Here is a 24,556-nt window from a genome sequence, read left to right on the forward strand (position 1 = left end):
CATTAATTATTACGATCGAATTTCCCACATAAATGAATAACAAAAAAAAAAAAAACAAAATAAATCGATAATAAAATCATTGCAAGTGTCTTCTTCAAATCATCATCAGGTTGACACACGCACACAATTAGCCTAAATAAAATTTTAACTAAAAATTAATTAAACGCCCAAGATTTTCCACATGGACAATTCCCTGTGTGAAATCACAAGCATGTTGTTTGTAACGCTTGAAGAGTAGAAAAAAAAACCCAAAACAACTTTACAGTTCATAGAACGGCAAAATTGGGACATAAAAAAATGTGATAAAATTGCTGAAGACAGAATGGCGATGTTTTCCACTGATGAACAAACGCTGAAATTACATCACACACAAATACACTTGCAGTGGAAATCCGTTCAAGGATGACTTACCGTGAACCGGTAGTTTTTTTTTCCACCGTTCAAATAATCAAATTGGATTTGAAACTAACTTTCTATCAGTGTTCAATTCCCTTTTTCTAGCTGCGGTCGTTGTAACTGTGTGTGTGTGTGTATGAGTGCTTGTGTTGGTTTTTACAATGCAGTTTTGCCGTATATCGATCATATGCAAGTCGAATGCTTTAGCCATGCTTTTGCATTTACATGCAAATTATTTCGAGCATGTTACTCTAGGCGTGTCTAGTTCAAAATGACTATTGTTCGATTTAAATGATTTGTTTTCCTTGCCGAGTTTTGTGTGTACTACACACGCATTTGTGGATATTATTCTAAGGAGCTCATTTACTTATGAGGTTATATTTATGTACGGCATTTGTGTTTTATTGATGTTGTTGCTTTTAATTCGCCTCTGTTTCATTGCTCTCCCTCTCTTTCACTCATACTTACCACTCGTATGCATAGCGACACGTCTGCTCTAGATTATTTATCAATTATCATATTGGAGAAGTTTTTAATGACACGCAATTATAAACCACTTCACTTTTGAAATAGGAAATTGTCGACGATAAATAATACGCGGCAGCATTTCACTGGCCTAGAGTCTATTTCATTTGAAATGATAAATTTAACGTGGAATCAAAAGAAAGAAAAATCATACAAACCGAAATACTTAAGGAAATTCGTGATTTATAACACAATAATTTTTTGTTGTTGTTGAAAAAAAAATCGGAAATGCAATTCGTTATTTTCCAAGAACTCAAAATCAGGGCAAATGTAGACAAAAAAACGTTCAATTTGCAACGTTTCCATTCAGTCGAAGGGAAAAAATCTATTACATCATCTTTGAAAGCAAGTACACAATTGTTGACATTTGACGATGAACCGAGCCGAAACCGCAACTTTAAGACAGAAGAAGACTTTAGTTTAGCAAGAAACTCGCATCCAACGGCATGTTATCCCGAACAAAATCGACTGAATTAAATTAATTTCGCCATGAATATTCTGAGAAAAGTGGTAAACCGAAGGTTTTTATGTCAGCACAAAGGTTTGTTTCGGTGAATTCGTTGACAATTCAAAAGAAAAACATGAATTAGCATTCGTTTCATTTCTACTGTTGTGAATAGAACTGGCTGGCATTCGAACATTATTTACACCGGGTACATTAGGAGTAACTGCTTACATTTCGAATCGTGAATTGGAATTGATGTACACCTCACAACCGGAGCAATTTAAAGAAGAGTTTCGAGGCAAAGTTGAATTAGCCGTCCCATTGAATTTACTCGTTGACAATCTGAAGAAATATTTACATTTGATGAGTAGCCAAAGGGACGACATTGAATTGCTATGGAAAGCATTGCGTCTGTTCAACACAAAACGTGATCAGTGGCAACAAAAATCCCAAATAGACATCAAAAAGAATTATATATTCGGGCCGATTACAATGCGAGTATTGCACTACCACGATTTACCGGAGTGTGCAATTAAGGTTAGGTACTCTAGGCTAACCATATCCATGTCTGTTTCTATCATATTAATTTTATGTTCTTGTCTTCGTGTGGATTAGTTTTTCGAAGATGACAATATAACCCACTTGTTCGATCAGCTGATAACCTATCAAATTCTGCTGGACATGCTGTACGACCGGAAAATGTATGGTGATGTGCTGCGTATCTATGATGAAGTGAAAAAACGCATTCTAGCACAAAACCAATATGTTTCGAATGCAATAAATGCCATTGTTTTTGCAACGTATTATCGCTTGGTAGGTGCAAACACACCCATACACATTTGTCGACTCCACAGTTTGCAAAATCGATTACAGAATTATGGAAATTTATTCAAATTTCATAATGTATATATACTCGCACACACAGAATACACCGAACCACGATGAACTTGCCTACGATATGTACAATGAGCTGAAGGCGTGTGGCCAACATGAAAAACAATATCGAAAAAGTATTGCCCTAGTTGCCGCTATGAGACTTAAACGCCATCAACCCGACGAAAGCCTCGAAATTCTATCGATTCATGATGACATTGATGTTAATATTCGCTATGTGCGAATTCTATCGTATACATTTTTAGCCCAATTTGAAGAGGTATTTCGATTGCTTGAAATGACACTTGCACCAACTCACACCGATCAAATCATTAAAATACCCGACCATTTGGTAAGAAAGACATAGTCAGGCAGGCAGGATGTATTCGTTATACTATATTCCGTCCATTTTGCAGCTGCAGAAAATCGAAAGAGGGCTCAAGAAAACCAGCAATGACAATTATAACAAGCGATACCAATCGATATATGATGAACTTAAACGCTTGGACCGGATCCTTTATAAAGTACAAAAATCACTAATTTTTTTTTGGATAAGTGACTTTTTTCAACTCTTTCTCTCTCTCTCTCTCTCTCTCTCTCTCTCCCGGCCTAGAGACTGGATGATGTGCTGTGTGCTCGGTTTCCCACACAAATGGCTCCGTACAAACCAAATAAAAAATTTGGCCATGGAAGTTTCTAGTCATTACTTTAATCGGATCCGATCAAAATGTACATAAGTTTTCAAATAAAAACAAAGAACAAATCGTTAAATAAACTCAAAACGTTTTTTACTTCTCTTCATACCCTACAATGGCTCACAATGTTTTTGGAAATGTGCGAAATACGGCAGATAACAAAAAAATGTGTGTGTATGTTGAAATTGGCCAGCAACTGTGAAGTGTTTACCGAACGAGCAAAACAGCGATGGATTATAGAGTTGCGGGATGGAGTAACGTTTACGCGTTGTATGTATTGAGAGCTCCATGTGGAAATGGAAATAAATCAGAAGACAGTGTCAGGGTTAGGCCATACATTTAGTACATAGATCCAGCACATACGGTGTGTACACTGTACATGCACCGTGTGCAACGAATCACACAAAATTCACTCCGTCTCTCAGACTCGATGTTTTTTTTCCACGTTAAATCCAGAGTATCAACCATTTTGCACTTTGCCGTTTAAAAAAACGAGAAAAACCAATATAATGAACATACTCACAATGTCTCGAAAAATCGAAACTTTAGTTTTTGATAGAGCAAATTTGTTATAGGAAATTTCATTGGAATTCATCATTCATGAAATTTGTTTTTATTGATGATTTAGAAAAATTAATTTAAAAAAAAAATTGAAAAAAAGGAATTCGTTGATTTTTTTTTCTTTTTTGTGTTGAAATTCACGACATTTGGATCATCGTTTGAATCGGCGAACAAGTGAAAAATTGACCTTGTTCTGTTGGTATTCATTCTAAGCGAATGAAAAAAAGGCATCGAAATTATACGGGCCGATTTTTGTTTGTTTTAGGTTGCCTTTCGGCCATTCCGTTGAATCTGCAATTAATGCACACATAAAAATGTACCACCAACGATACGAGGGCAAATTGATTTGAAATCACCCGCGCTGCACACACAACAACAAGAAACTGTATAACAAAGATTATGGCATTCGTTCTTGAATGCACGTTTTCCATTTGAAATGTGATTGCCTGCTCCATTTAAACGGGGTGGATAACATAATATAGTTTTTTTTTCTGTTCGTGCGATAATTATCCATGCAAGCGATTTACTTGTCGTTCATGCGTTTTGTTTCGATTAAATAACGGTTGTGTTGTTAACAGACATTGGAAATGTTTCAATAAAAAAAAGAACAGACACACAGGGCACACAGCCTGATGAACAATTTACTTTATTCACTGATCTGTATTTATTTGATTTCGTTTATTTGTAGGTTTCTTGCTATTTGGTGGCCTTTAAAGTTGCAGTTATCGAAAAAACGTGCTCGCATCATGATTGGTTGTATTTGGATAGTGGCATTAGGCTCGACAATTCCATGGGCATTGTTTTTCCAATTGGTTCCCCTGTATCAAGATTCGGATATCGATATAATGCTGTGCCGTGAGGTGTGGCCACCCGGACTCGATGGTTCAATGTATTTCCTGATTGCAAACGTGTTTGCATGCTACTTGGTGCCGATGTCATTGATTTCGCTGTGCTACATTCTCATCTGGTATAAAGTGTCGAAGCGTTCGATTCCCGGCGATTCGAAGGATGCACAAATGGATCGGATGCAACAAAAATCCAAGATCAAGGTCGTTAAAATGTTGATTGCTGTTGTTATTCTCTTCGTATTGTCCTGGTTACCTTTGTATCTGATCTTTGCACGCATTAAATTCGGTAAATAAATCAGTTGAATTCAAATTGCGATGCGGCATCATTCTCTTATTTCGTTTGCCGTTTAAAAATTACAGGCAATCCGGAGATGACCACTTCTGAGGAGGAATTCTTGCAAATCGTGACACCGATCGCACAATGGTTAGGATCAAGTAATTCGTGCATAAATCCATGTTTGTATGCATTCTTCAATAAGAAATATCGACGAGGTTTTGTTGCCATCATCCGATCACGCAGTTGCTGCACTCGATTGAGGTATGTATTACCACAGAACTTAACAGAATCTCCTTCCGTTTTATGTATCACTTTTTAAAACTCAAAAGTTTCACTTATTGAACTTTTCATTTCCTTCTAAAATTTCCTTTGCTAAAATTTCCAATCCAATCTTGGATTCTCCGCCTTTGCAGATACTATGAGAATGTAGCCATTGTATCGTCATCGACAAGTACACGAAAATCGTCACATTATCACAATAAAAAGACCCAGTATAGCCCATCGATTCGTTCCGATGCCGTTTCCTACATTTATGATCAGAGCTCACAGAAGCGACACGGAATGCTTGGCAAACAGGATAGCAACTTGTCACGCCAAATGCTCGTGAAACAAGACAGCCACAGTTCGCGTCAGATGCTGATCAAGCAGGAAAGTTTTAGCAGTATATCGCGACAAGATAGCAACGCATCCCGGCAACTGCTGTGGAAACAAGAAAGTAATGGTTCACGTCATTTACTCTCCAAGCAAGACTCTCAAATCTCCTACATTGATACGCGCAAGAGCCACTTAATGCGACAAGATTCCGATTTGTCAAAGCGTGATCTGTTCTCCAAACAGGACAGCACCATTTCGTACATTGAGCCACGCAAAGGTATTCTCAACAAACAAGATACACAAATCTCATACATCGAAAGCAAGAAAAATTCGTTGTGCAGCCAGGACAGCGATGCATCGTACATTGATCACAAGCGTCATCAGTTGGTAAAACAGGATTCAGTTGTGTCATTCTCCGACCAAAGACCACCAGGTAACAAGACCGACAAGATTTCCTATTTTATGAAATGTAGAAATGTAGAAAATGCATTTTAACGTATTTACAACGTTTCCAATCCGTATACAGACATGCACCGAGCCCAATTGGTGAAACAAGACTCAGTGATTTCATTTGCCGATCAGCGAAGGGGCTATTTGCATAAACAGGAATCCGTGCTGCAGTTTCCGTCGATGAATCGAAACAATGACATCCATCCACATCATCATGTATCGATTCTAAAGAAAACCGATAGTCAAACGAATTCACCGAAGAAAAGCATCGAATTCATCGACTAATTCACTCGCCGCACCACGGCAGTGAAGTAGTGACCATGCCCGATAGATATGTATCGTTGAAATGCCGCCCACGACTATCAACCAAATGGTGTGTGTGTCACAAATGAATTTGGTCCGTAAATAATTATTATACAATTATTTAGAAACAAGAAAAAACAAATGCGCCGGAATAGAACATCAATAATAATTACAACAACAACAACCACAACAAGAAGAAAAAATCGATTAAATAAAACAAAAAAATATATTGTAGCGCACAAAACCAAAACAAAGATGAACAAGGAGATAAATAAAAAAAAATAATGTGCGCTATGTGCTGTGAGCCTAGCATCTTAGGAACAAAATGCAACTTGAATCTGATTAGTGAAACGTAAATAAACTATTTATGGCTAAGTTTTAGAGTAGATGAATTGTGATGAAAAGGGTAATGGAACATCCGTTTGTGAAATGTTTTAGTAAACAAAAAAAAAACTGCACGCTTTTAGACAATTTTGTTTGATTTTATACAGAAAACAAAATGAGAAGATTGAACATATAATACCTTAGTTTAAGCATGCAACAACTCCCCTTTTCCCCCATTTTACGATTCAGGTAGGTCAAACACACACAATCACACAAATACACATACAAATGGTGAACGTTTTTGAAATGAGAGAAATTTAAAAAAAAAGAGCCACAGACACAAAAACACAGACACACAACAATAGCCACATCGAATGAAATAAATATATCAATGTGAAACAATTATTCATTGGTTGAAGACCTGATAAACTCAAAGTCAAGTTGGACAGAAGCACTAAATGCCACCATCACTAACTGCTCCACATCTGGATATGGCTGGTGATGGTGGTTGAGATGCATCATTCAGCTATTTTGATGGTAAATTACACATAAATCAAATGACTACATTCAAAGAAACAAAATACACACGAAAAAAGGATTTTAAGACAAAAGGAACTTTTTGCCATAATTTTTCTTAAAACAAAACAAATTTTGTAAAATTTCTACAAATGTAAATCAATAACATAAGAATCTATGATATTTCATCTGAAAATGAAACAGTGAAACAAAGGAGAATACTAAATAATTAATTACACACTTAACGATTTCAACTTGTCATAAAAATTACAAACCAACCAACAAACAAACCAAAATGATTATTACTTGAAATAATGCGCATACATATCTAAAGTAAACAATGAATGAACAAAACAAGTATAAATTTACACTGTAAGATTTTAATAAGGATTACCTTATCCCATACCCTATCCCTGCCCCTTCATTTGAATGTTTGAGTCCGTAGCGAGGCTAGCTAGAGGATTATGAATTTTTCAACCAATTTTCCAGAACGGTATTTCATCGATACCGATTTGTATCTGTAACTATACTTGAATCAATCGTTCAAATCATTTTCTTTCAACCAATTTTTTAATGAGAAATTTTTTTTGGGCGTTTTCGGACTTTTTGAAATGGCATTTTATAACAACAACAAAAAATTGGAATTAATCGTCACTTTTATCAATCATTGATATTGGAAATTTATCCGAATTACCTTCTCTTTCTCCTTCAAATGAAACAACAAGCAAATAAGAAGAAAATGTGTTGATTTCATGATGCATGTGCTGCCCGAAGGCTACGGACTTGATTTATATCTAATGAACATTTATTACCTAATGGAAAGTGAAAAACCAAACCAAAAAAAAAAAACTACAATGAACAACAAAAACACATAATATGTCGCTTGTTCAATCAGACCATGTTCGCTTTTTTATATTTTCTAGTGAAATACATTTTAGTAAAACAACCAAACAGTTTAAACTAATAAATAATTGAATGAAAATACAATCATCGCCACAAAACAAACAAATCAATTGTAGATAAATTGTTGTCATATCAATTTATTGATTTATTTTGCTGTGCATTTCGGTTCTATTGCAGAACTTTGCATATTTTGATTTCCTTTCATACGAATTGCCATTTTACAAATAAATATGCAAACAAAACGAAGAAGAAAATAAAACATGAATCATATGAAAAGCTGTCACTTTAGCACCTAATTCTAACCAAATTTTTTGTTTTTGTTTTTTCCCTCCAAAAAAAAATTCATCAATTGAATTAAACGGATCTTTGCGAAATGGCTAAAGATTAAAAAAAAGAACACGCATACTCACATACACAAAATCACACTCTAAAACCGTTGGAATTGTAAGACATTAATCAAATTCATAAAATACTTTCGAGTACTACCATATGAAATAAATTATTGATAATCGAGAAGAACAAACACAAAAGTGCAATCAAGGAATTTTTCGTTGTATTCGTTTTACCCCAAATGAGATTCACAAGTTCAAGAAATAGTGATAATAAACCAATAGCGAAACCCTCACTGTTAATGAAGAAAATTCGGATTGAATTCAAACGAACAAAACGAAATTTGGTTTCACAGCGATCAGACAGGCATATATATTTTCTTCATTGTTCAAAACGAAAAACGAGTACAACGAAAGATGATTTTTATTTGTTTGTTTGCTGGAATTGATCATGGTTATGATTGATCACAATGTGAATAAAATTAACAGCGTGTGTGTGTGTATGTTTTTTTTAATGAATGTCAATGACAATGTGAATAATGTAAAATGATTTTGCAACAATTTTGAACAACCAAGACGAAGGGAATGCAAATAAATTAAAAATATGGTATAAACTAAATATCAGAGCACAATATGTTGATGTTTTAAGCGAGAAAAGTTATAGTTAAGAATAGAGAATATTGAACGGTTTGTCTATCTGCCACAATTGAACAAAACAACAACAAAAGATACCTGTCCATGCCCCCATGTTATTGTTTCACACATGGTTTATATATGCAAAAGTGGCAAACATTTTAGTTGGCTATCAAATACATAAATATATTTAAATGTAAAGTGCGAAATGCAAAACGATTGTGTTGGGAAAAAAAAGACAAATTGTTAGGTAATTTATGCGCGCTATCATTCTTCTTTGATTATATGATTTTTGCTGCAAAGCTGAAGAAAACACCATTGTTGCTGTTGTTCTCCCGAGCAACAATTTGCGATTTTGTTATCTGCATCACCGTCTATCTGTGTGCGCATGTGTGAGAGACAAATTTAAGTGGAGCTAGATTAAGCAAAATACATATATAAATATATATTTTTATTTTTCTTGTTCTGTATAGAAAACAAAAAAAAAACAAAAACAAAGTGCAACCAATGGCATCAAATTGAAGTTATTTTATCTATACTTATAAAAGGAACTATTTAATCGATTTTAAAACTGAATTAAAATACGTAAAATCATTCTATTTTTTTAAAACAAAAAGAATAAGATTGACTCTTTATGTACTGCAACCGTTGCAGCCACACACACGCTGGCGCTCGCTGGATTGCGCGAAGAAATTGCACAAATTTTTTTAATAGAGAATTTATAATAATTAGACTTATTGAATTTCTCATTTTATTTTGTATATTTCTACATATTTGAACATTTTTGACAGGCGATGAACGTTCTTCCCCCCCCCCCCCTCTTTCGCTCTCTATCTCTCTGTTGACCGAGTGATTCAAAATTGGTATTGCGTTGTTCGATTGTAACATTGAACTTTACTGCTGTCGGATCGAAAAACCCGTTGTTGAGGCTAAAATGCCAATCTATATCAAATGGAATTGTCCATGAAGAGCGAAGAAAAAGCGATTAATAATTTTCGAGCTAAAGATTTGTCGGTGAATAACCTCATCAACAGGCTCTCCTACGGTGGCTTCTGCTGAAAATATTTTTTTTTTCGTTCATTAATCACATAACGCTGATGTTTTACAAATGTTGATATTTTACAAGCACTCATAAGAATTTACGCATTGTTTTTTTCTTTGCCAATTGATTGGTTTTTTTTTTAAAACGATTTTACGAGTTCAACTTTTCGTCCACTTTAGAACGAATATTTAATTGATGATGGTGATGACAACGATAACTACATATGATTTTTTTAGTTGAAAAAGACAATTTTTATGTGAACACAGAACAAGTGAGACTCATATGGCCATTTTTGCGTTTCTAATTTTGGTGAGATATCAAGATATATGGAAGTATACAGATTAGTTATAATTACAAACAACAACACACTCACACTTGAAAAAAATTCAACAAAAATAAAAATCGACAAAAAAAAATTACACATAAATTGTAATTGATAATAATAACATTAAGACAACTCGTATGTGTATCTATATGAAGAACAAAATAACAATATAATAATAAAAAAAATAAAGCACATAGTTTGAATGGAATCAGAGAAAAAAGCACATTGAATGAATGTAGAGATATTGTAGAGCGGCGTATTAGCGGGAATGGCCTTTGAATGTTTTATTCGACCTATATCGATGTGGGTCGATGCCATATTTTCAGCCCATTCGACACGGATGCATTGTGTTAAAAAAAAACTAGATTTCTATACATGTAATCGATATGGAAGTCATCGCACAAACCAACAGAAGAAAAAAAAACCAACAAATTCAAATAGAGTTAATCCAAGGTGTAAGTAAAGTAAACATACATTTAGAGTTTAAGTCTTACAGGCGCAGTCCCACTAAAACAACAAGAAGTAAATGAATTACAAAGAGAAGAAATGAAAAAAAAAACAACAATACAGAAAAGATTTCATAACTTAAGCGATAAGAGCAACTCTAGGCTTTTTTGTATACTATGGCTATATCTTTAAGGGACACACTGTGTGGCGTATTATGTGCCACACTTAGGAAATTTAGACAAACAAAACATACAAATGAAACATTTAAACTCGACGAAAGAATGTCCTGGAATTTACTGCCCTATCATTTCCAGAATTCATTTTTTGCCTGTTCCAATACGTGAACAAAACATAAACACACACAAACACAAATGAAAAAACAATAATATTTTATGCTCGAAATTCTATAGTTTTCCGATGATTGAAACAAATCAAAATGCATCCCACTCAATCAAAAATGTGTACTTTTATCAAATTGAGAGATTTCCTCAGTTAAACCGTTTTATGTTTAAATCCAGAAAAAAAACCAATCACCGACCCACACACACACACACACACACACACACACACACACACACACACTCTTTAAATAGTATCAAGTTGCATTGGAAATGCTGCCAATATCATGCATTGAGAAATCCCTAAATGTTTAATAAAATTTTACGCGTCTTCTCACAACTCCTCGACAACTCCGTACAACACTAATTTAAAGGATAAAACAACAACAACAACAACAACAAAAGTGAACATATCAATCAATGAATGGATAAGTACCAAAGCTTCAAAAGTATACACGTAGTCCGTTGCATCTATTTTAATAAGAGCAAATCGCAAAACAAAATCAACCAATTAAAAAGAATTGTAAGCAGAGAAAAAGTAAATAAATGATGGATGGTTTTGGAGGCATGTTAAGAACTATTATTGAACGCAACCCAAATCTCCCTCTCAATATATATGAACGTAACTGCAAATTTTATCGATTTGGCCAATCAATTATTTGCGATCTGATTTTGAACGATTTACAATCAAGTTGTATTAAGAGTATGGTTAAGAAAATAACTACTTTAAAAGCAAACCAGATCATTTACACCGATTTAACGGTGTAATATTATCGAGGATATGAATCGCACATCGAGATTTTCAATCACAATCAATACGGTTTATTATAACGAAAAAAAAAAATGTGGAAAATCTTTGGTAGTCATGCTCCTCTTCATGTTCCCTTCATCAGAAATGACACAAACGTTCTATTGAATATAATTGAAGGAAATCTCACTAAATTGAATCAATTGTTATTTCTTCATTTTTTTTTTTCTTCAAATTTTAAAAACATTGTTGTCCTTTTCCAATTTGATGCCCACAGCCAATGTGTGTCTTGTAATTGAGTTTCGACACACACATGTCACGCTGATCAAGGCCAAAATTAGTAAATAACCCTTTTTTTCTGCAATTGATCCTGTTTCCTCTTCATTAATCTATAAAATTGACCTGAAGTCTTTTTTCATATTCAATTTTAAAAAAAAATTAAATCATTTTTGTTTTTTCAAGTTTAAATGGAACATAAATCTAAAAAATCATTTTGAAATAAATGCAAAAAACATGGGAAACAAACTATAAATGGGTTTGTTTAGCCATTTATAAATCAGTTGAAACAAAAATATTACGATATGAAATTGTGAATGAAATGAAACAATGTGAGAAAAGAAAAATCTTCAACAAATTTTCATCCAATACACTGCATACTAGACGTGCATTCAAACAATTTCATAGTGAGTGTTAATCACGTTGATTTTAACGCAGGCCGTTAGAAATTATTTGTAACATTGACACAGGAATAATAGGCGATAAAGATAAGTTCTTGTTTTTTCTTTCGTTTTGTTTTTCTCTCTGGGAAATTGACAAGACAAAATTTGCCGAATTCATAATGAGTGTATCGAGCCCACAATTTAGTAAGCATATGAATGACATTGAAGCAGACAAAATAAAAATTACACATTCCAAAACACATAAGTAATCAAAAGAACAAAAAAAAACTAAAAACTAAACCAATACACATTTGCATGTTATCACAATGGAAAAACCACGAATAAAGCATAACAATAACATTGATAATAATATTAACGAATTAATGAAAGAACTAAATAAATAAAATATAGCCCAAAAAAATCGGATGATGTTTTCTTTTATTTGAATTTCATTTTCAGAACAATTAGATTTTGGCGACAATTTTCCAATTAGGTAAAACCAAACTCTCCGGTAAGTGGAAAGTTTGAATTTCTAGTGAATGTTTAGACGTTCATTTTTCAGGATAAATTTTATAATTTAAGAGGAAAACCGCAGTTGGAATGCAGAGGAGGAGAAAAAAAAACAAAAAAAGAAAGAAAAAAGAGAAAAAGATAGAAAAAAAAATCGAATCAAAAAACTGCGTACGGCAAATGTTCGAACTGGATTTGAATCGATTGCCGTACTAGCGCGCGTTTACTACACCACATCGCCATAAGTGTCACTGTCATTGAATGTGTGAATTGAGCGCGAACTGAATCAAAACACGAATAAACAAGTAAGCGATCAAAAATTGTTCAGCCATCGTTCAGCGTATTGTTGTATTCGTTGAAAAATTGAAGAAAATACGAATAAATTTCTAGTGATAAGTGTTTAATGGATTGAACAGCAGAGCCATGAATTTTGATAATGGAAATCCGATGGCTGTATCACAGTCGTTAACAAAATGTTTCCAAAGTGTTTTCGATACGCAGTCCATATCGAAGAAGGAGACGGTGATCTCAATGATAGCAAAAAATCTAACCTATGACGATCCGGGAATGTTCATCAAATTACTGGTATGCGATGAACAAGATCGAATCATCCAAGATGCCACTGTCATTTGGCTAATTAATCAATTGATTTGGATGTCAAACGAGCCACAATTCTATCGGTAAGATGAAGAAAAAAAAACAATTTCTGACATTCATACAAAAGTAAACTAATTGCATCAAATTTCCCCTCGTTCAGTTTAATAGAGACGTCGACCAACCTACAGAAAAGTATTTTGTCGGCGAGTTTTCTGAAGCAACCGGCATTGTGTCGCCAACTGTTGAACAAATACATCGAATTCACGAATTTATTGTCAAATGGACCGGTGCAGCCATCGAAACCGCTCGTCGCAACCATGTTCGAGGTGGAGGATTTTGATATGGCTACCATTGATCCAAACTGTACATTCAAACCGATTCGCATAACAAACATTCAATCACAAAATCACATTTTAATGGCTAACGTCAAACTGCTGCGGAATACAGCCATCGAAATGGCCAACTCGGATACAGAAACAACAACACAGTGCACCCGTTGTATTTTGAATGTGTTCACCAATGCCACCATGCAAATCAAGTCGGTGTGCTTACGGTATTTCTCCGAGCTATTCAAATGTATTTTATGTTTGGATAAGACACTACAACCGATGATTGTGTGGATATTGGAATGCGTAGAGGAGATTGAAACCCGTATCGCCGCCTGGATTCACCACAAATTAGTCAAACCCGATGCGGTTGATGCGTTCGTTGATGCTGTGAATAATGTCTTAGAAAATCAGTACATTAGCAAGTTGTTTGAGGCGAAATACTTGCGGCAGGCGATAAACACGTGCTTGAAAATCCTGCAAACACATCATAACTTAAGAGTACAACATTACGATAAGATCATACCGTCCGTATACTCATTGGTTAAGACAATATCATGCGAAGTTGGCGACGAACTTACGCACACAAACACGTATCAATTTGTCAAAGCGACGCTGCCCAATGACATTGACTTTCAGAAAAACTTTGAATTGCTCGGTCCCGTTGTATTGGAGCAAATGAAAAGTGGCCACATTCAATCGTGGTGTTTGGCCGATGATAAAATCTCCGATATTCTCAATCATCAACCTCCAGCCACCGAAGTCATTATCAATCATCTGAAATGCCTTTGCACCATATTCAAAACGGTTCGTTTCATGGAACACAACTTGATGATTCATCTGCAGCGCGAGATGTGCAGCAAAAGTATGGCGACGGAAGACGAACCAAATCTCACCGCAGATTTGCGCAAAGCATTCACGGCACACATGGAAAAATTCGCAAGACGATTACTGCCACAATTGAATACTCTCTCCAAGTACGTGATACAAAGTTTTTCAACATTGTTGAAGAACAGATACAATCCATTGGTTGATACAACGACATTGCTTCTGTTCACCGACATTTCCATTGGCATTTTGAGTGTGTACGATGCATCGGAAATTGACGACTATTTAGAATCACAATTGATGGTCATTGCATTGTGCCCGTTCATTCGGTGCTCGGAATTGCTGTACAATCATCTTCAGCAATCATTCGAAGCGGAAACCACACGATTGAATAAAATAATGGAATCACCGTTCGTTCGCAGCAATGAAGTTACGTCGTGGCAAGAGCACGTCCTTCAAATGATTGCTGGCATCAATATGAAGCACATTTCCACCAAGAATAAGGATGTTTTTATGGATTTCTTGGGGCAGATTTGCAGCAATCTCACACAACCGGAATGCTTGGACCAGATTATGAACGTGTTGATTAGTTGTGTCATTCAAGTGAACACCTACAGTATTTCCGATTTGGAGAAATTCATCAAGAGCATGGCATCAAGAACCAGTAATCATTTGATTATCTCACGTCATTTGTGTGGATTTTATTGCATCTCATCCGGATTGACCTACATTTTTCAAACCAACCAAGGCAACACATATCCGTACAAAATCATTTGCCCCAAATGTGATACACATTTGCAATTCGATGGCAACAAAGCAAAGGTACTGTCACAGTTACTCGACCGAACCAACGGCAAATTTGTACGCAATTTGACAACTAAATACACAATCCAAGATAAATTCCATCACAATTACTTCAAGCTGTTTAAGTCGAACGAAAGCCAAATTCGGATAAACATGTCATTGTGTTTGCCATCGATACTGAATCATCTGGATTTGGAACGCTATTCAGACGCTGCCGATTATTGGCTCCATCCAATTATTGATGATGAGAGCGATATCCGACACTGGGCTACCAAATACATGGTCATAATTCCAAATTGTGGAAACGAACTTGTGCTGCGCAAATGTGCTGAGCATCTGTTGAAAAGCACGAAAAAATTCCTGATGAGCGATCAAAAAGCGGACCAGTCATGTGTACTGCAAATGATATCATCATTTGCCGCATCCAGCGAAATCAGTGAATCAATGCTGTTGAACTGCTTTCGAATGACACTGTATTTCTGTATGTCATCCAAATCGATGGTGTCACGACAGGCAGCCTTACGTGCCACCGAAATATGCTATAAATTTGGAATCATTCCGAAAAATCTACTCGTCTGGTATAAAACGGACATTTTTAAATTGATTGTGACATTGTCCGTTTCCAATTACATCAGCTATAACATTGGACTACAGAAATCACTGCAAACGGTAAGTGCCGAAATATTCCATCGTGATAGTTGGATGTTTTTACATAAAACATCAACAAAACTTAAATCGAATCCGAATCCGAATCGAATCTACGTACATTTATGGAAAACAACAAATTATTAACCGTTTATTCAGGTGGGCCAAATGTTCGGCTACTCAGAAGATAAGCAGGACTTTATCGTTGAGCACAGTGGTATAATCTTAGCAATGCTTGTACCGTGGTCGATGAAACAAGAAAGGTGTCTAAATTTGATTATGGAAATCTGTGAAATCATCCAAAAAGACATGGCGTCCACGTTGAGCAACGCATTCCTTCCGATCTATTTACATTTGCATCTGCACGAAAGCGAAGACATCAAGAAAAAAGGCATGGATTTTCTACTGCAAAACGTCGACAACTCATTGTATGTTTTGCTCAAATCGGATATCAAGGTATGCAACACGCTTACGCATTTACAGAAAATCAAATCTTAATTTGAAAAAAAAACCATTTCTTTCTATACACGCAGCAAACACATGCTGAGATTCTGGTTTACTATCACAAAAATCCGGATTTTGTTATGAACACATTCCGATACTTGTTGAGCGATGCACCCGAACTGGAAAATTCCAAGCCGGAATTTACGACCAAAATATTGGTTGATTACTTAAAAACCCGATTTCTCGGTGTCATTTGTCACTTTGAGCAAATTTTGATCAATGACAATGAAAAATCATTGAAACGGGAAATTTTGCTGAGCATCGGTGAGATTATGCGATTTATGGGTTCTGAGAATATCACCCAATTTCGATTTAAGTTGTTGGCTGTGTTGCGCACCGCACTGGATATCAAACAGATGGATTTGAAGGATGTTTGCGCCAAAGTGTGGAAAATCTTCATTTCAATGGTTGATTTAGTGGAAATCGGACCGTTGCTCAGCACGATATTCGTGTCACTGGAGCCGCTAATGGAAACACATCGAGACGCTGTCAATGAAATTTTGCGATTCTTGATCATTGACAATGGAAATTTGCTCAGCACACACATTGCCGAACTGTTCTTTTTGCAACACACAAAAGTTTCGGATGAAATCAAATCACACGTTGCAAAGTATACCGACAAATCACACACATTCCTGTCCGATTTCACTGCATCGCTACGCTATATTAACCATGACAATTTGACGATTCGCATTTTTGGGCTGAATCACTTGACGGACCTCTTTGAAAATAATCGCAGTGCATTGAACAATTTGATAATTGGCCAACAGATAATGCATTCAAGCATCGAAAATCTGTTGGATATTTTGATGCACTGTATTAAAAGCCATGACGAAGGACTACAAATTGCGGCTGGTCGATGCTTAGGTAAATTGGCTGCCATCGAACCGAGTCACATGTTGCCAAACTATAGGCCACAAGCATCATTTGCACGCAGCATTAACACCGATGAATTTGCCATCACCGCTCTCACTGAACTGTGTTCAGCATATCAATCGCAAAAAGACACGAAAAACGTTGATGCATACTCGCTGGCGATACAAGAGATTCTTGTGGCCCGCAAAGTGTGCCCGAAGAAAAGTCAAAATTTAAAAGTGTGGCAAGCGATACCAGATCGTATGAAATCATTGGTTGAACCACTGTTGACGTCATGCTACACAATCACGCATCATCCGACCAAGGTAAGGATTCATCCGGTGTTTGGTAGTATTCGATGTTCCACATACGAAGAATGGGCATACTCATGGGCTTCAAAAACCATTGATGCGATTACGGACGATTCCATTCGAAGTTTGTTGCGTTCATTTAAACTGAGCATGCGATTTGATATGCGTATACTGACCATGGCTCTGCCGTACATCATCCTACATGCGATTCAACTGAGCGATCCACAAGATCGACAAGAAATTGCCGATGAATTTTCAACCGTTGCAAATTATGTATCGAACAAAAGCGACCATCATTTCAGCGAAGCAAGAAAAACGTACACAAACTATAAAACCATTCGAGATCTTGACTTTTCGGCGTCAACCAACGACTCCGATTCGAATGCAAAGAACGAAACAATCGATGTGATTGCCATAAAATGTGCAAAATTGATTTTCAATCAACTGGACTTCCTTGATCGATGGGTTCGAACATCACAAAATGATAAATTCCACAAGGCGGTGAGTCAATTTGTCAATCAATTTGATAAGAAACTGTTGGCGAGTGCGAACTATAAATGCGGTGAATATGCACGAGCATTGATGTACCTGGAGTCATACATCGAAGCGAACCGGAGTCAACGTTTACAAACCGAATTGTCATTTCTGTTTCAAATTTACGCCGAACTAATGGATCCAGACTCATTGGAGGGTGCGCTCAATTTGAAAGACACGGAACCAACGTTAACTGAGCAAATTCTACGGAATAATGTACAAGGCCGATTGCAGGAGTCGACCGTTTGCTATGAACGAATGATGCACATGGATGGATTGATCGAAAGCAATGCAAAAGACATGATCGAATGCTATCTTGGGCTTGATCAACCGGAAACAGCAATTTTACTGGCCGAAGGTTTGATGAAAGAACTTTACGATCAAAATTACGAGGTCATTTTGCAGAGCAGCGCTGAACCATTGTGGCGCTTAAGTCGATTTGAAGCACTTGAAGAACTCATTGAAACGTCCAATTTAAAAGAGAGTTCCGAATGGGGCATTCGATGTGGTCAGATTTTATTGGATTTTCGCAAAAATGACAATCAACTCTTTGAATCAGAAATCGATAAATCCCGTTTGGCTGTGCTCAAGGATTTACGTATCGTTGGTGACGAACAAAATTGCTATCACAAAGGTTATTCGGATGTCATGAAATTGCACTTGATTTCGGAAATTGAACAGGCATACTGTTTGACATCGAAAATACTAAACGGAGAATTGGATTCAACGCAAATAACCAGCGCATTAAAGAAGTTGTTCGGAGATTGGGATGGGCGACTGCAGCTGTTGCAGCCAGCAGCCAGAATCGTTGAACCGGTACTCTGTTTGCGTCGAATCGTTTTGAACGAGGTGAAATCGTTGGCCAGTGGTCGTGGCATGAATGAGAATATCTTCAAATCGTTGGAGAGCCAAATCAATGACTACGTGGGTACGTCGTGGATAAAAAGCATCGAACTGGCACGAGAAGATGGATGCATTCAGCAAGCCGATCTCTACATTCTCAACGCTGAATCATTCAAACCGAAATTTTTGTTCATCCAAAAGGCGAAACTACTGTGGAAGAAGGGCGATCAAACGAATTGTTTCAAAGTGTTGGAGCGTGGCATCGAAGAGCTGAAACCGAGCAAAGGCAATCGAAAGAGCATCGATAGTCTTGCACATGCCGAAGCAAAGTTCCTTATCGCATACTATAATGCTGAATCATTGAACATCAGCAATAATTTGAATGTACACTGCTTCAAACAAGCCATTGCGAGTGATTCGGTTAGTGAAAAAGCGTACGTTCATTACGCTCAATATCTCGACAAGACGCTCGCTGTTATGCCGGAAAAAACTTCGGTCGACCCATACAATCCGAAAGCTTACGACATTCAAATGGAGATATTTTTATTGTATTTCAAGTCGATGTTATTAGGTTCGAAGTATATTTATCAGTCGATGCCGCGGGCACTCAGTATCTGGTTGGATTTTACGGCAGTCAGTGACTTTAAAAACAAGAAACAAGAGGAACACTTCAAAAAAGTCACACTGAACATGAATCAAATTGCCGAAAAATACACCGAAAAATTGCCAGCGTTTGTCTTCTTTACGGCCTTTTCACAACTGGTCAGCCGCATTTGCCATCCATCGAACGATGTGTACAATGTGCTCAAAACGATTTTGGTGAAATTGATATTGTCATTTCCGCAACAGTCACTCTGGATGATATTGAGTGTGTACAAAAGTTCGTATGCGAGCCGAGTGCGTCGATGCACCGAAGTATTAACCGATAAACGTCTTCATTCGAAGGAAATGCAAAAATTGATTCAGGATTTCAATGCATTGGCAGAAAAAATGATCGAATTAACCAACAAGGATTTGCCATCGAAACAATCGAAATTCTCGGTTAAACAAATTTATCCGCAGCTACCGGCACTGCTATCAAAGCCCGGATTTTCGCAGATTTTACTTCCGATTCAAAAGTACATGCAACCAGTTTTACCGCCACTTCATCAACGCGACGAACCGGCCAATTCGTTTAATGCCTTCCCAAATCGTGCTGTTTATATTGTGGGCATGAAAGATGAACTGACGGTTCTACCTTCATTGCAACGACCGCGCAGAGTCACATTGTGCGGCAGCGATGGCAAAAACTATACGATTATGATGAAACCAAAAGATGATCTGCGCAAAGATTTCCGTTTGATGGAGTTCAATTCGGTTGTCAAGCAGTATTTGCATCAAAATTCCGAGGCTCGACAAAGACGATTGAACATTCGCACATACGCTGTGATACCGTTGAACGAAGAGTGCGGCATTCTTGAGTGGGTACCAGATCTGCAAGCCTACAGACACATCGTCAATGGTTAGTTTTTGTTTGGTTAAAAATCAAGTTTAGAACGAATCTGGAAATACCCGATTTTTCGTTTCTCCAAAAAAATGGAGAAGACATTGTTCTCTTCGTCAAAATTTAGTCGTAGACATTTTTTGTTCTATGTTAATTTTAAATATTCTGGCATTTAAAAAAAATTACCATCGAATAATCTTTCCAAATCAATTCTAGGATATTACAAACAAAAGGGTATTGGTGCGACAACGGCTGAGATTAAAGAAGGTCAAAAGTATTCACATGCTTCGATTGAGCAGAAACGTGACTGGTTCAAGAAAATTGTCAACAAGAATACGCCAATCTTCTCGGATTGGTTCCGTGAGCGATTTACAACGCCACACAATTGGTATGAGGCGCGCAATTCATATGTGCGTACAACGGCTGTGATGTCAATTGTCGGATACATTCTTGGTTTGGGCGATCGACACGGTGAAAATATCTTATTCGACTCGAATTGTGGTGACATTGTTCATGTGGATTTCAATTGTTTGTTCAACAAGGGCGAATTGTTTGAAGTACCTGAGGTTGTGCCGTTCAGATTAACACACAATATGGTAATTATGCACCAGCTTTTTCCCCATCAACACCTTTTGATCATACCCAATTGTTGCCAACATCTGAAAAAAATACTTTTCTCGCACAGGTACACGCAATGGGTCCGCTGGGTGTTGAAGGATCATACCGGCGATGCTGTGAAATCACAATGAAAGTGTTGCAAGATCAAATGCCAACGTTGATGTCAATCTTACGACCGTTTGTGTACGATCCGCTGGTCAGTTGGAGTCGTCAATCGAAATCGGATGGCCGAAGTGAACGAACCGATTCGCAAGCGATGACAAATGTCCAGCACATCGAACAACGTTTGAAAGGATATGTAAGTGTGCGTGCATCTATTGAACTCAGTCGAAATATTCTAATAACGAGTTTCATTTCATTTCCAAGGTTAAAATCAACGGAGCCAATTCGAATATGCCACTGTCCACGGAAGGTGTTGTAAATCACTGTATAACAGAGGCTACAGACATCGATAAATTGGCGAGTATGTATGTTGGATGGGGCGCCTACCTCTAAACTACGCAATAAACATAAAACAACAACAGCAACAAAACCGAATTTGTAAACGTAGCAATCAATTCCATTCTGTTTTTGAAATGATTGTAAGAGAACTTAATTGGCAAATACACAAGAGTCATTTGTTTACACATGAATTTTTCTTTTAATTGGACAAAAAACGTATGTTACATTAATTCGTCAAATTTCAAATAAAATTTAATTGCTCGAATTCGTTTAAAAGGTCTAAAAGTACATTGTAGAAATTCGGTCCAACAAAATTGTCACGGAAGAAGAAGTCTTCGCTTAATTCTCCTGGCTTTGTCTGCTTCTCTGCTAAAATTACTCGCAACATACTCAATATGTGTTCTAGTTCGTATTTTGCTCGGGATTCAATCTCCGACCGACACCTTTTTTGAGAGAAACAAATTATCGTTACTATTCAACTTGAAGGAGGATTGTTTTTTGGATCTTTAGACGTAGAAATAAACGCGTTCATAAATTATAATGAATGAAACTTAAATCAGTATCCAAAATAGGTGAGCAAAGATCAAACTCACTTTTCATATGTGTAATCGTCCAGCGGACAGTTGAGCATGGCCAGTGTTTGATAAAGATGCTTGTGATAATACTGAAAGAAGTGTTCGATATTCCCTTTTCGATTCGAACCATTTATGCTGCTGAACACAAAGAATACCAAATCATTTGCAAATGAATCATATGTCATCAGTTGGTAATCACAGAATTTGACTTTGTCAATGCGCCCCGTGGAATCTGAAAGGAATAACAGGAATAAAAAAAAGACATAAATATCATAAAATCTGAGTAAGTGAGTTCTAAATTTTAGTTTACCACACGTAAACATGATGTTATTGGTCCATAAATCACGGTGCGAAATCCCTGTGTACGGCGTATCTTGTGCAGGCAAATTCTGGTGGCGCCAATCACTACACTGTTTTAGCTGGTTCAAGACCTTTTGTCGCAGATTTTCATCGAGTCCTGAAACTTTGTCAACACTGGCACTAAGACTCTGTGCATGGGGACAAGATTAATTAAACACGCTGTATGGGGTTGAGTGGAACAATAGTGATAATAAAACACACTTACTCGCGTTATTTCACCGTCTGTATCGATTTGCCCGAATATTTTCGTGGGTTGTAAATATGGTCGGATCTTTTCGTCAAATATCTTCGGTCTTAATAAACGCAACGCAATGGGAACAGCATGAAACTTTGCCATATTCTATGAGAGACAATAAAGCATATGACACATTGTTTTATAACGTTCAAACTCACACACAAATTGAACCACAAAATTCCAAAAGCTGCCTAGAATGAGAACCAACTCGGATTTGCGTCACATTATACCTCAAGTACCACTTCTGCATCACGCATATTGAAACCATTGGCCCGATCTCCGATTTTAAATCCTCTGGATTTGATATTTTCCAGCACAAGAAGAGCATTCTGGTCTGCAACTTTAAAATCTAGTTAAAATACAATAGGAAATAGTAGAATAGAAAACCGGAAACGAAAATGTGTTCATTCTTACTGCTGTCGAGTGAATTGCGTGCTCCATAACACTGAATGAAAATATCAATCAGATCATTTTCGTTGATGCCACATTCACGTTGGAATTGAAAAAGAGCTGGTACAATTTCCACATAGAAAGAATTTTCTTTGACACAAGTGATTGTCGGTTCAAATATCGCTGTGAGAATATCATTCGTAACCGGAAATTTTACTGCCAACTGAATTATTTTCACCTACAACAAATGATACGTTCAGTTCTGACATTTGGATTCAAGATAAAAAAAAACGACCGAAATCATACATACCTCACCCAATAAATCATTGATTGTGTTTAGCTTAACTTTGATATTTATTGCCAATATTGTGCTACCGAAATTATCGCCTCGTGCGGTCAACGGAGCGGCCGAATAATCCAAAATCGTTGCGTTTAACGATTTTTCAAGAAATGGAATAATTTCACTGATTTGATTCAACATCGTCTCACTCTCTCTTTATCTGTCTCCCCAGCAAGAAAAAATTATAATAAACAAACACCGTTGAAATGTGTGGTTCACTTTCAACAGCTTCAGATAGACTAATTTTCAGTGTAATTTAGTTTCGAAATAAATATCTATTTCGTCGCAATGAATATTCTGGATTTGCGGAATATTTTGAATTCATGTTTGATACTTTATTATTTCTGCGTTCGACCCAAAACAGGTTTGCATGAAATTCTGTAAGCATATCGAGTGAATGATCCTTAAGTAATCAATTCACATGCTCATTTAAAATAGACGCTGGTGAATCCAGTTTTTCCTTCTCTTTTATTCGTTCAATAAATTTTTTTCCGATCGGCCAAATCGTCTATATTTATGTAGATATAGTGGTATTTATCATGCTTTTATGGGCATTTTGTTTATTTATTGCTGTCAGCGTGTGAGTTGGTTGTTTTTTCCGTTGCTGTTGCTATTATGTTGGTGTGGTTTACAGCATCATCAAATGTAGGTAAATCGTTCAAAAGTGAAGCCGAAAAAAAAACCAATCACTTAGCAAGTGGTTGGAGCGAGACAGTCAATGCACAAGCCAGTGGTCATTACGTTGCTCACTCACTTAATTGTGCGTATTCCGTATTGTGTATTTCAAATCAGATGGTACTTTGAACGATATGCAGAGCACATAGCGACAATAGTTCGCCTGCGTTAAATCACACTGTTATCTGCGCATCGGCACGAGTTTATGAAAATTCGGCTCTCCGATTTGAATTCGTTTCAGGCAGTCTTGAGCTCATTTTTATTCATTGTTTTACATTTAAACAGGTTTTCTTTGCACGATTATTTGAATAGTTCTTTTTCCCTTTTTGGAGTTTGCATTTGCAGGAAATTATTCACAAATTGATTGATAAATGATAATGAAATATTGATAAGCAAAAAAAGTAAAACAGTATGCAGCCACTTATTGTACGTAAGACGGTGAATTCGCAGC

General features: G+C 36.5%; 5 protein-coding genes across 8 annotated transcripts in view; 3 read left to right on the forward strand and 2 right to left on the reverse strand.

Annotated features, from left to right (window-relative positions):
• The window catches only part of LOC129578777 (eIF-2-alpha kinase GCN2), a 45,148-nt gene extending 43,934 nt beyond the window's left edge, over positions 1-1,214 (reverse strand). Inside the window, exon 1 of one of the 2 annotated variants that reach the window (XM_055467864.1) lies at positions 1,080-1,214. The gene's annotated coding sequence lies outside the window, so the exon portion shown is untranslated. Of the gene's footprint in view, positions 1-864 lie in introns of both variants that reach the window. The other variant, XM_055467865.1, reaches the window with a different exon arrangement.
• The window catches only part of LOC129578792 (neuropeptide SIFamide receptor-like), a 44,179-nt gene extending 33,142 nt beyond the window's left edge, over positions 1-11,037 (forward strand). The window contains exons 4-7 of the mRNA XM_055467913.1: positions 4,184-4,629; positions 4,704-4,881; positions 5,034-5,647; positions 5,741-11,037. Coding sequence (XP_055323888.1) covers positions 4,184-4,629; positions 4,704-4,881; positions 5,034-5,647; positions 5,741-5,949 — 1,447 coding nt within the window. The 3' untranslated portion in view covers positions 5,950-11,037. The remainder of the gene's footprint in view (positions 1-4,183; positions 4,630-4,703; positions 4,882-5,033; positions 5,648-5,740) is intronic.
• On the forward strand, positions 1,311-3,035 carry LOC129578811 (pentatricopeptide repeat-containing protein 2, mitochondrial-like). The gene is made up of 6 exons (XM_055467954.1): positions 1,311-1,462; positions 1,542-1,903; positions 1,982-2,179; positions 2,292-2,591; positions 2,656-2,763; positions 2,853-3,035. The coding sequence occupies exons 1-6, from the start codon at positions 1,411-1,413 to the stop codon at positions 2,937-2,939; spliced, it is 1,107 nt and encodes a 368-aa protein (XP_055323929.1). The 5' UTR covers positions 1,311-1,410; the 3' UTR covers positions 2,940-3,035.
• Positions 11,038-12,991: 1,954 nt separating the features above from the next.
• LOC129578774 (serine/threonine-protein kinase ATR-like) lies at positions 12,992-21,717 on the forward strand. The gene is made up of 7 exons (XM_055467859.1): positions 12,992-13,421; positions 13,499-15,965; positions 16,101-16,397; positions 16,475-20,489; positions 20,688-21,067; positions 21,157-21,387; positions 21,456-21,717. Exons 1-7 carry the CDS (start codon positions 13,165-13,167, stop codon positions 21,582-21,584), a joined length of 7,776 nt encoding a protein of 2,591 aa, XP_055323834.1. The 5' UTR covers positions 12,992-13,164; the 3' UTR covers positions 21,585-21,717.
• LOC129578808 (uncharacterized) lies at positions 21,706-24,540 on the reverse strand. Of its 3 annotated transcripts, none has more exons than XM_055467944.1 (7): positions 23,401-24,540; positions 23,115-23,328; positions 22,931-23,049; positions 22,671-22,805; positions 22,416-22,593; positions 22,124-22,337; positions 21,706-21,973 (listed from the first exon to the last, which is right to left on the reverse strand). In XM_055467944.1, exons 1-7 carry the CDS (start codon positions 23,569-23,571, stop codon positions 21,772-21,774), a joined length of 1,233 nt encoding a protein of 410 aa, XP_055323919.1. In that variant the 5' UTR covers positions 23,572-24,540; the 3' UTR covers positions 21,706-21,771. The 3 variants fall into 3 exon arrangements, with proteins under 3 accessions (XP_055323919.1, XP_055323920.1, XP_055323921.1); XM_055467945.1 differs by having other exon boundaries at positions 22,931-23,040; positions 23,401-24,537; XM_055467946.1 differs by having other exon boundaries at positions 22,931-23,034; positions 23,401-24,259.
• Positions 24,541-24,556: the final 16 nt, after the last annotated feature.

Source organism: Sitodiplosis mosellana, unplaced genomic scaffold (assembly GCF_009176505.1).
Source record: "Sitodiplosis mosellana isolate CC-2019 unplaced genomic scaffold, AAFC_SMos_1.0 Smas_scaffold_6226, whole genome shotgun sequence".
Classification (NCBI taxonomy): Eukaryota; Metazoa; Arthropoda; class Insecta; order Diptera; family Cecidomyiidae; genus Sitodiplosis; species Sitodiplosis mosellana.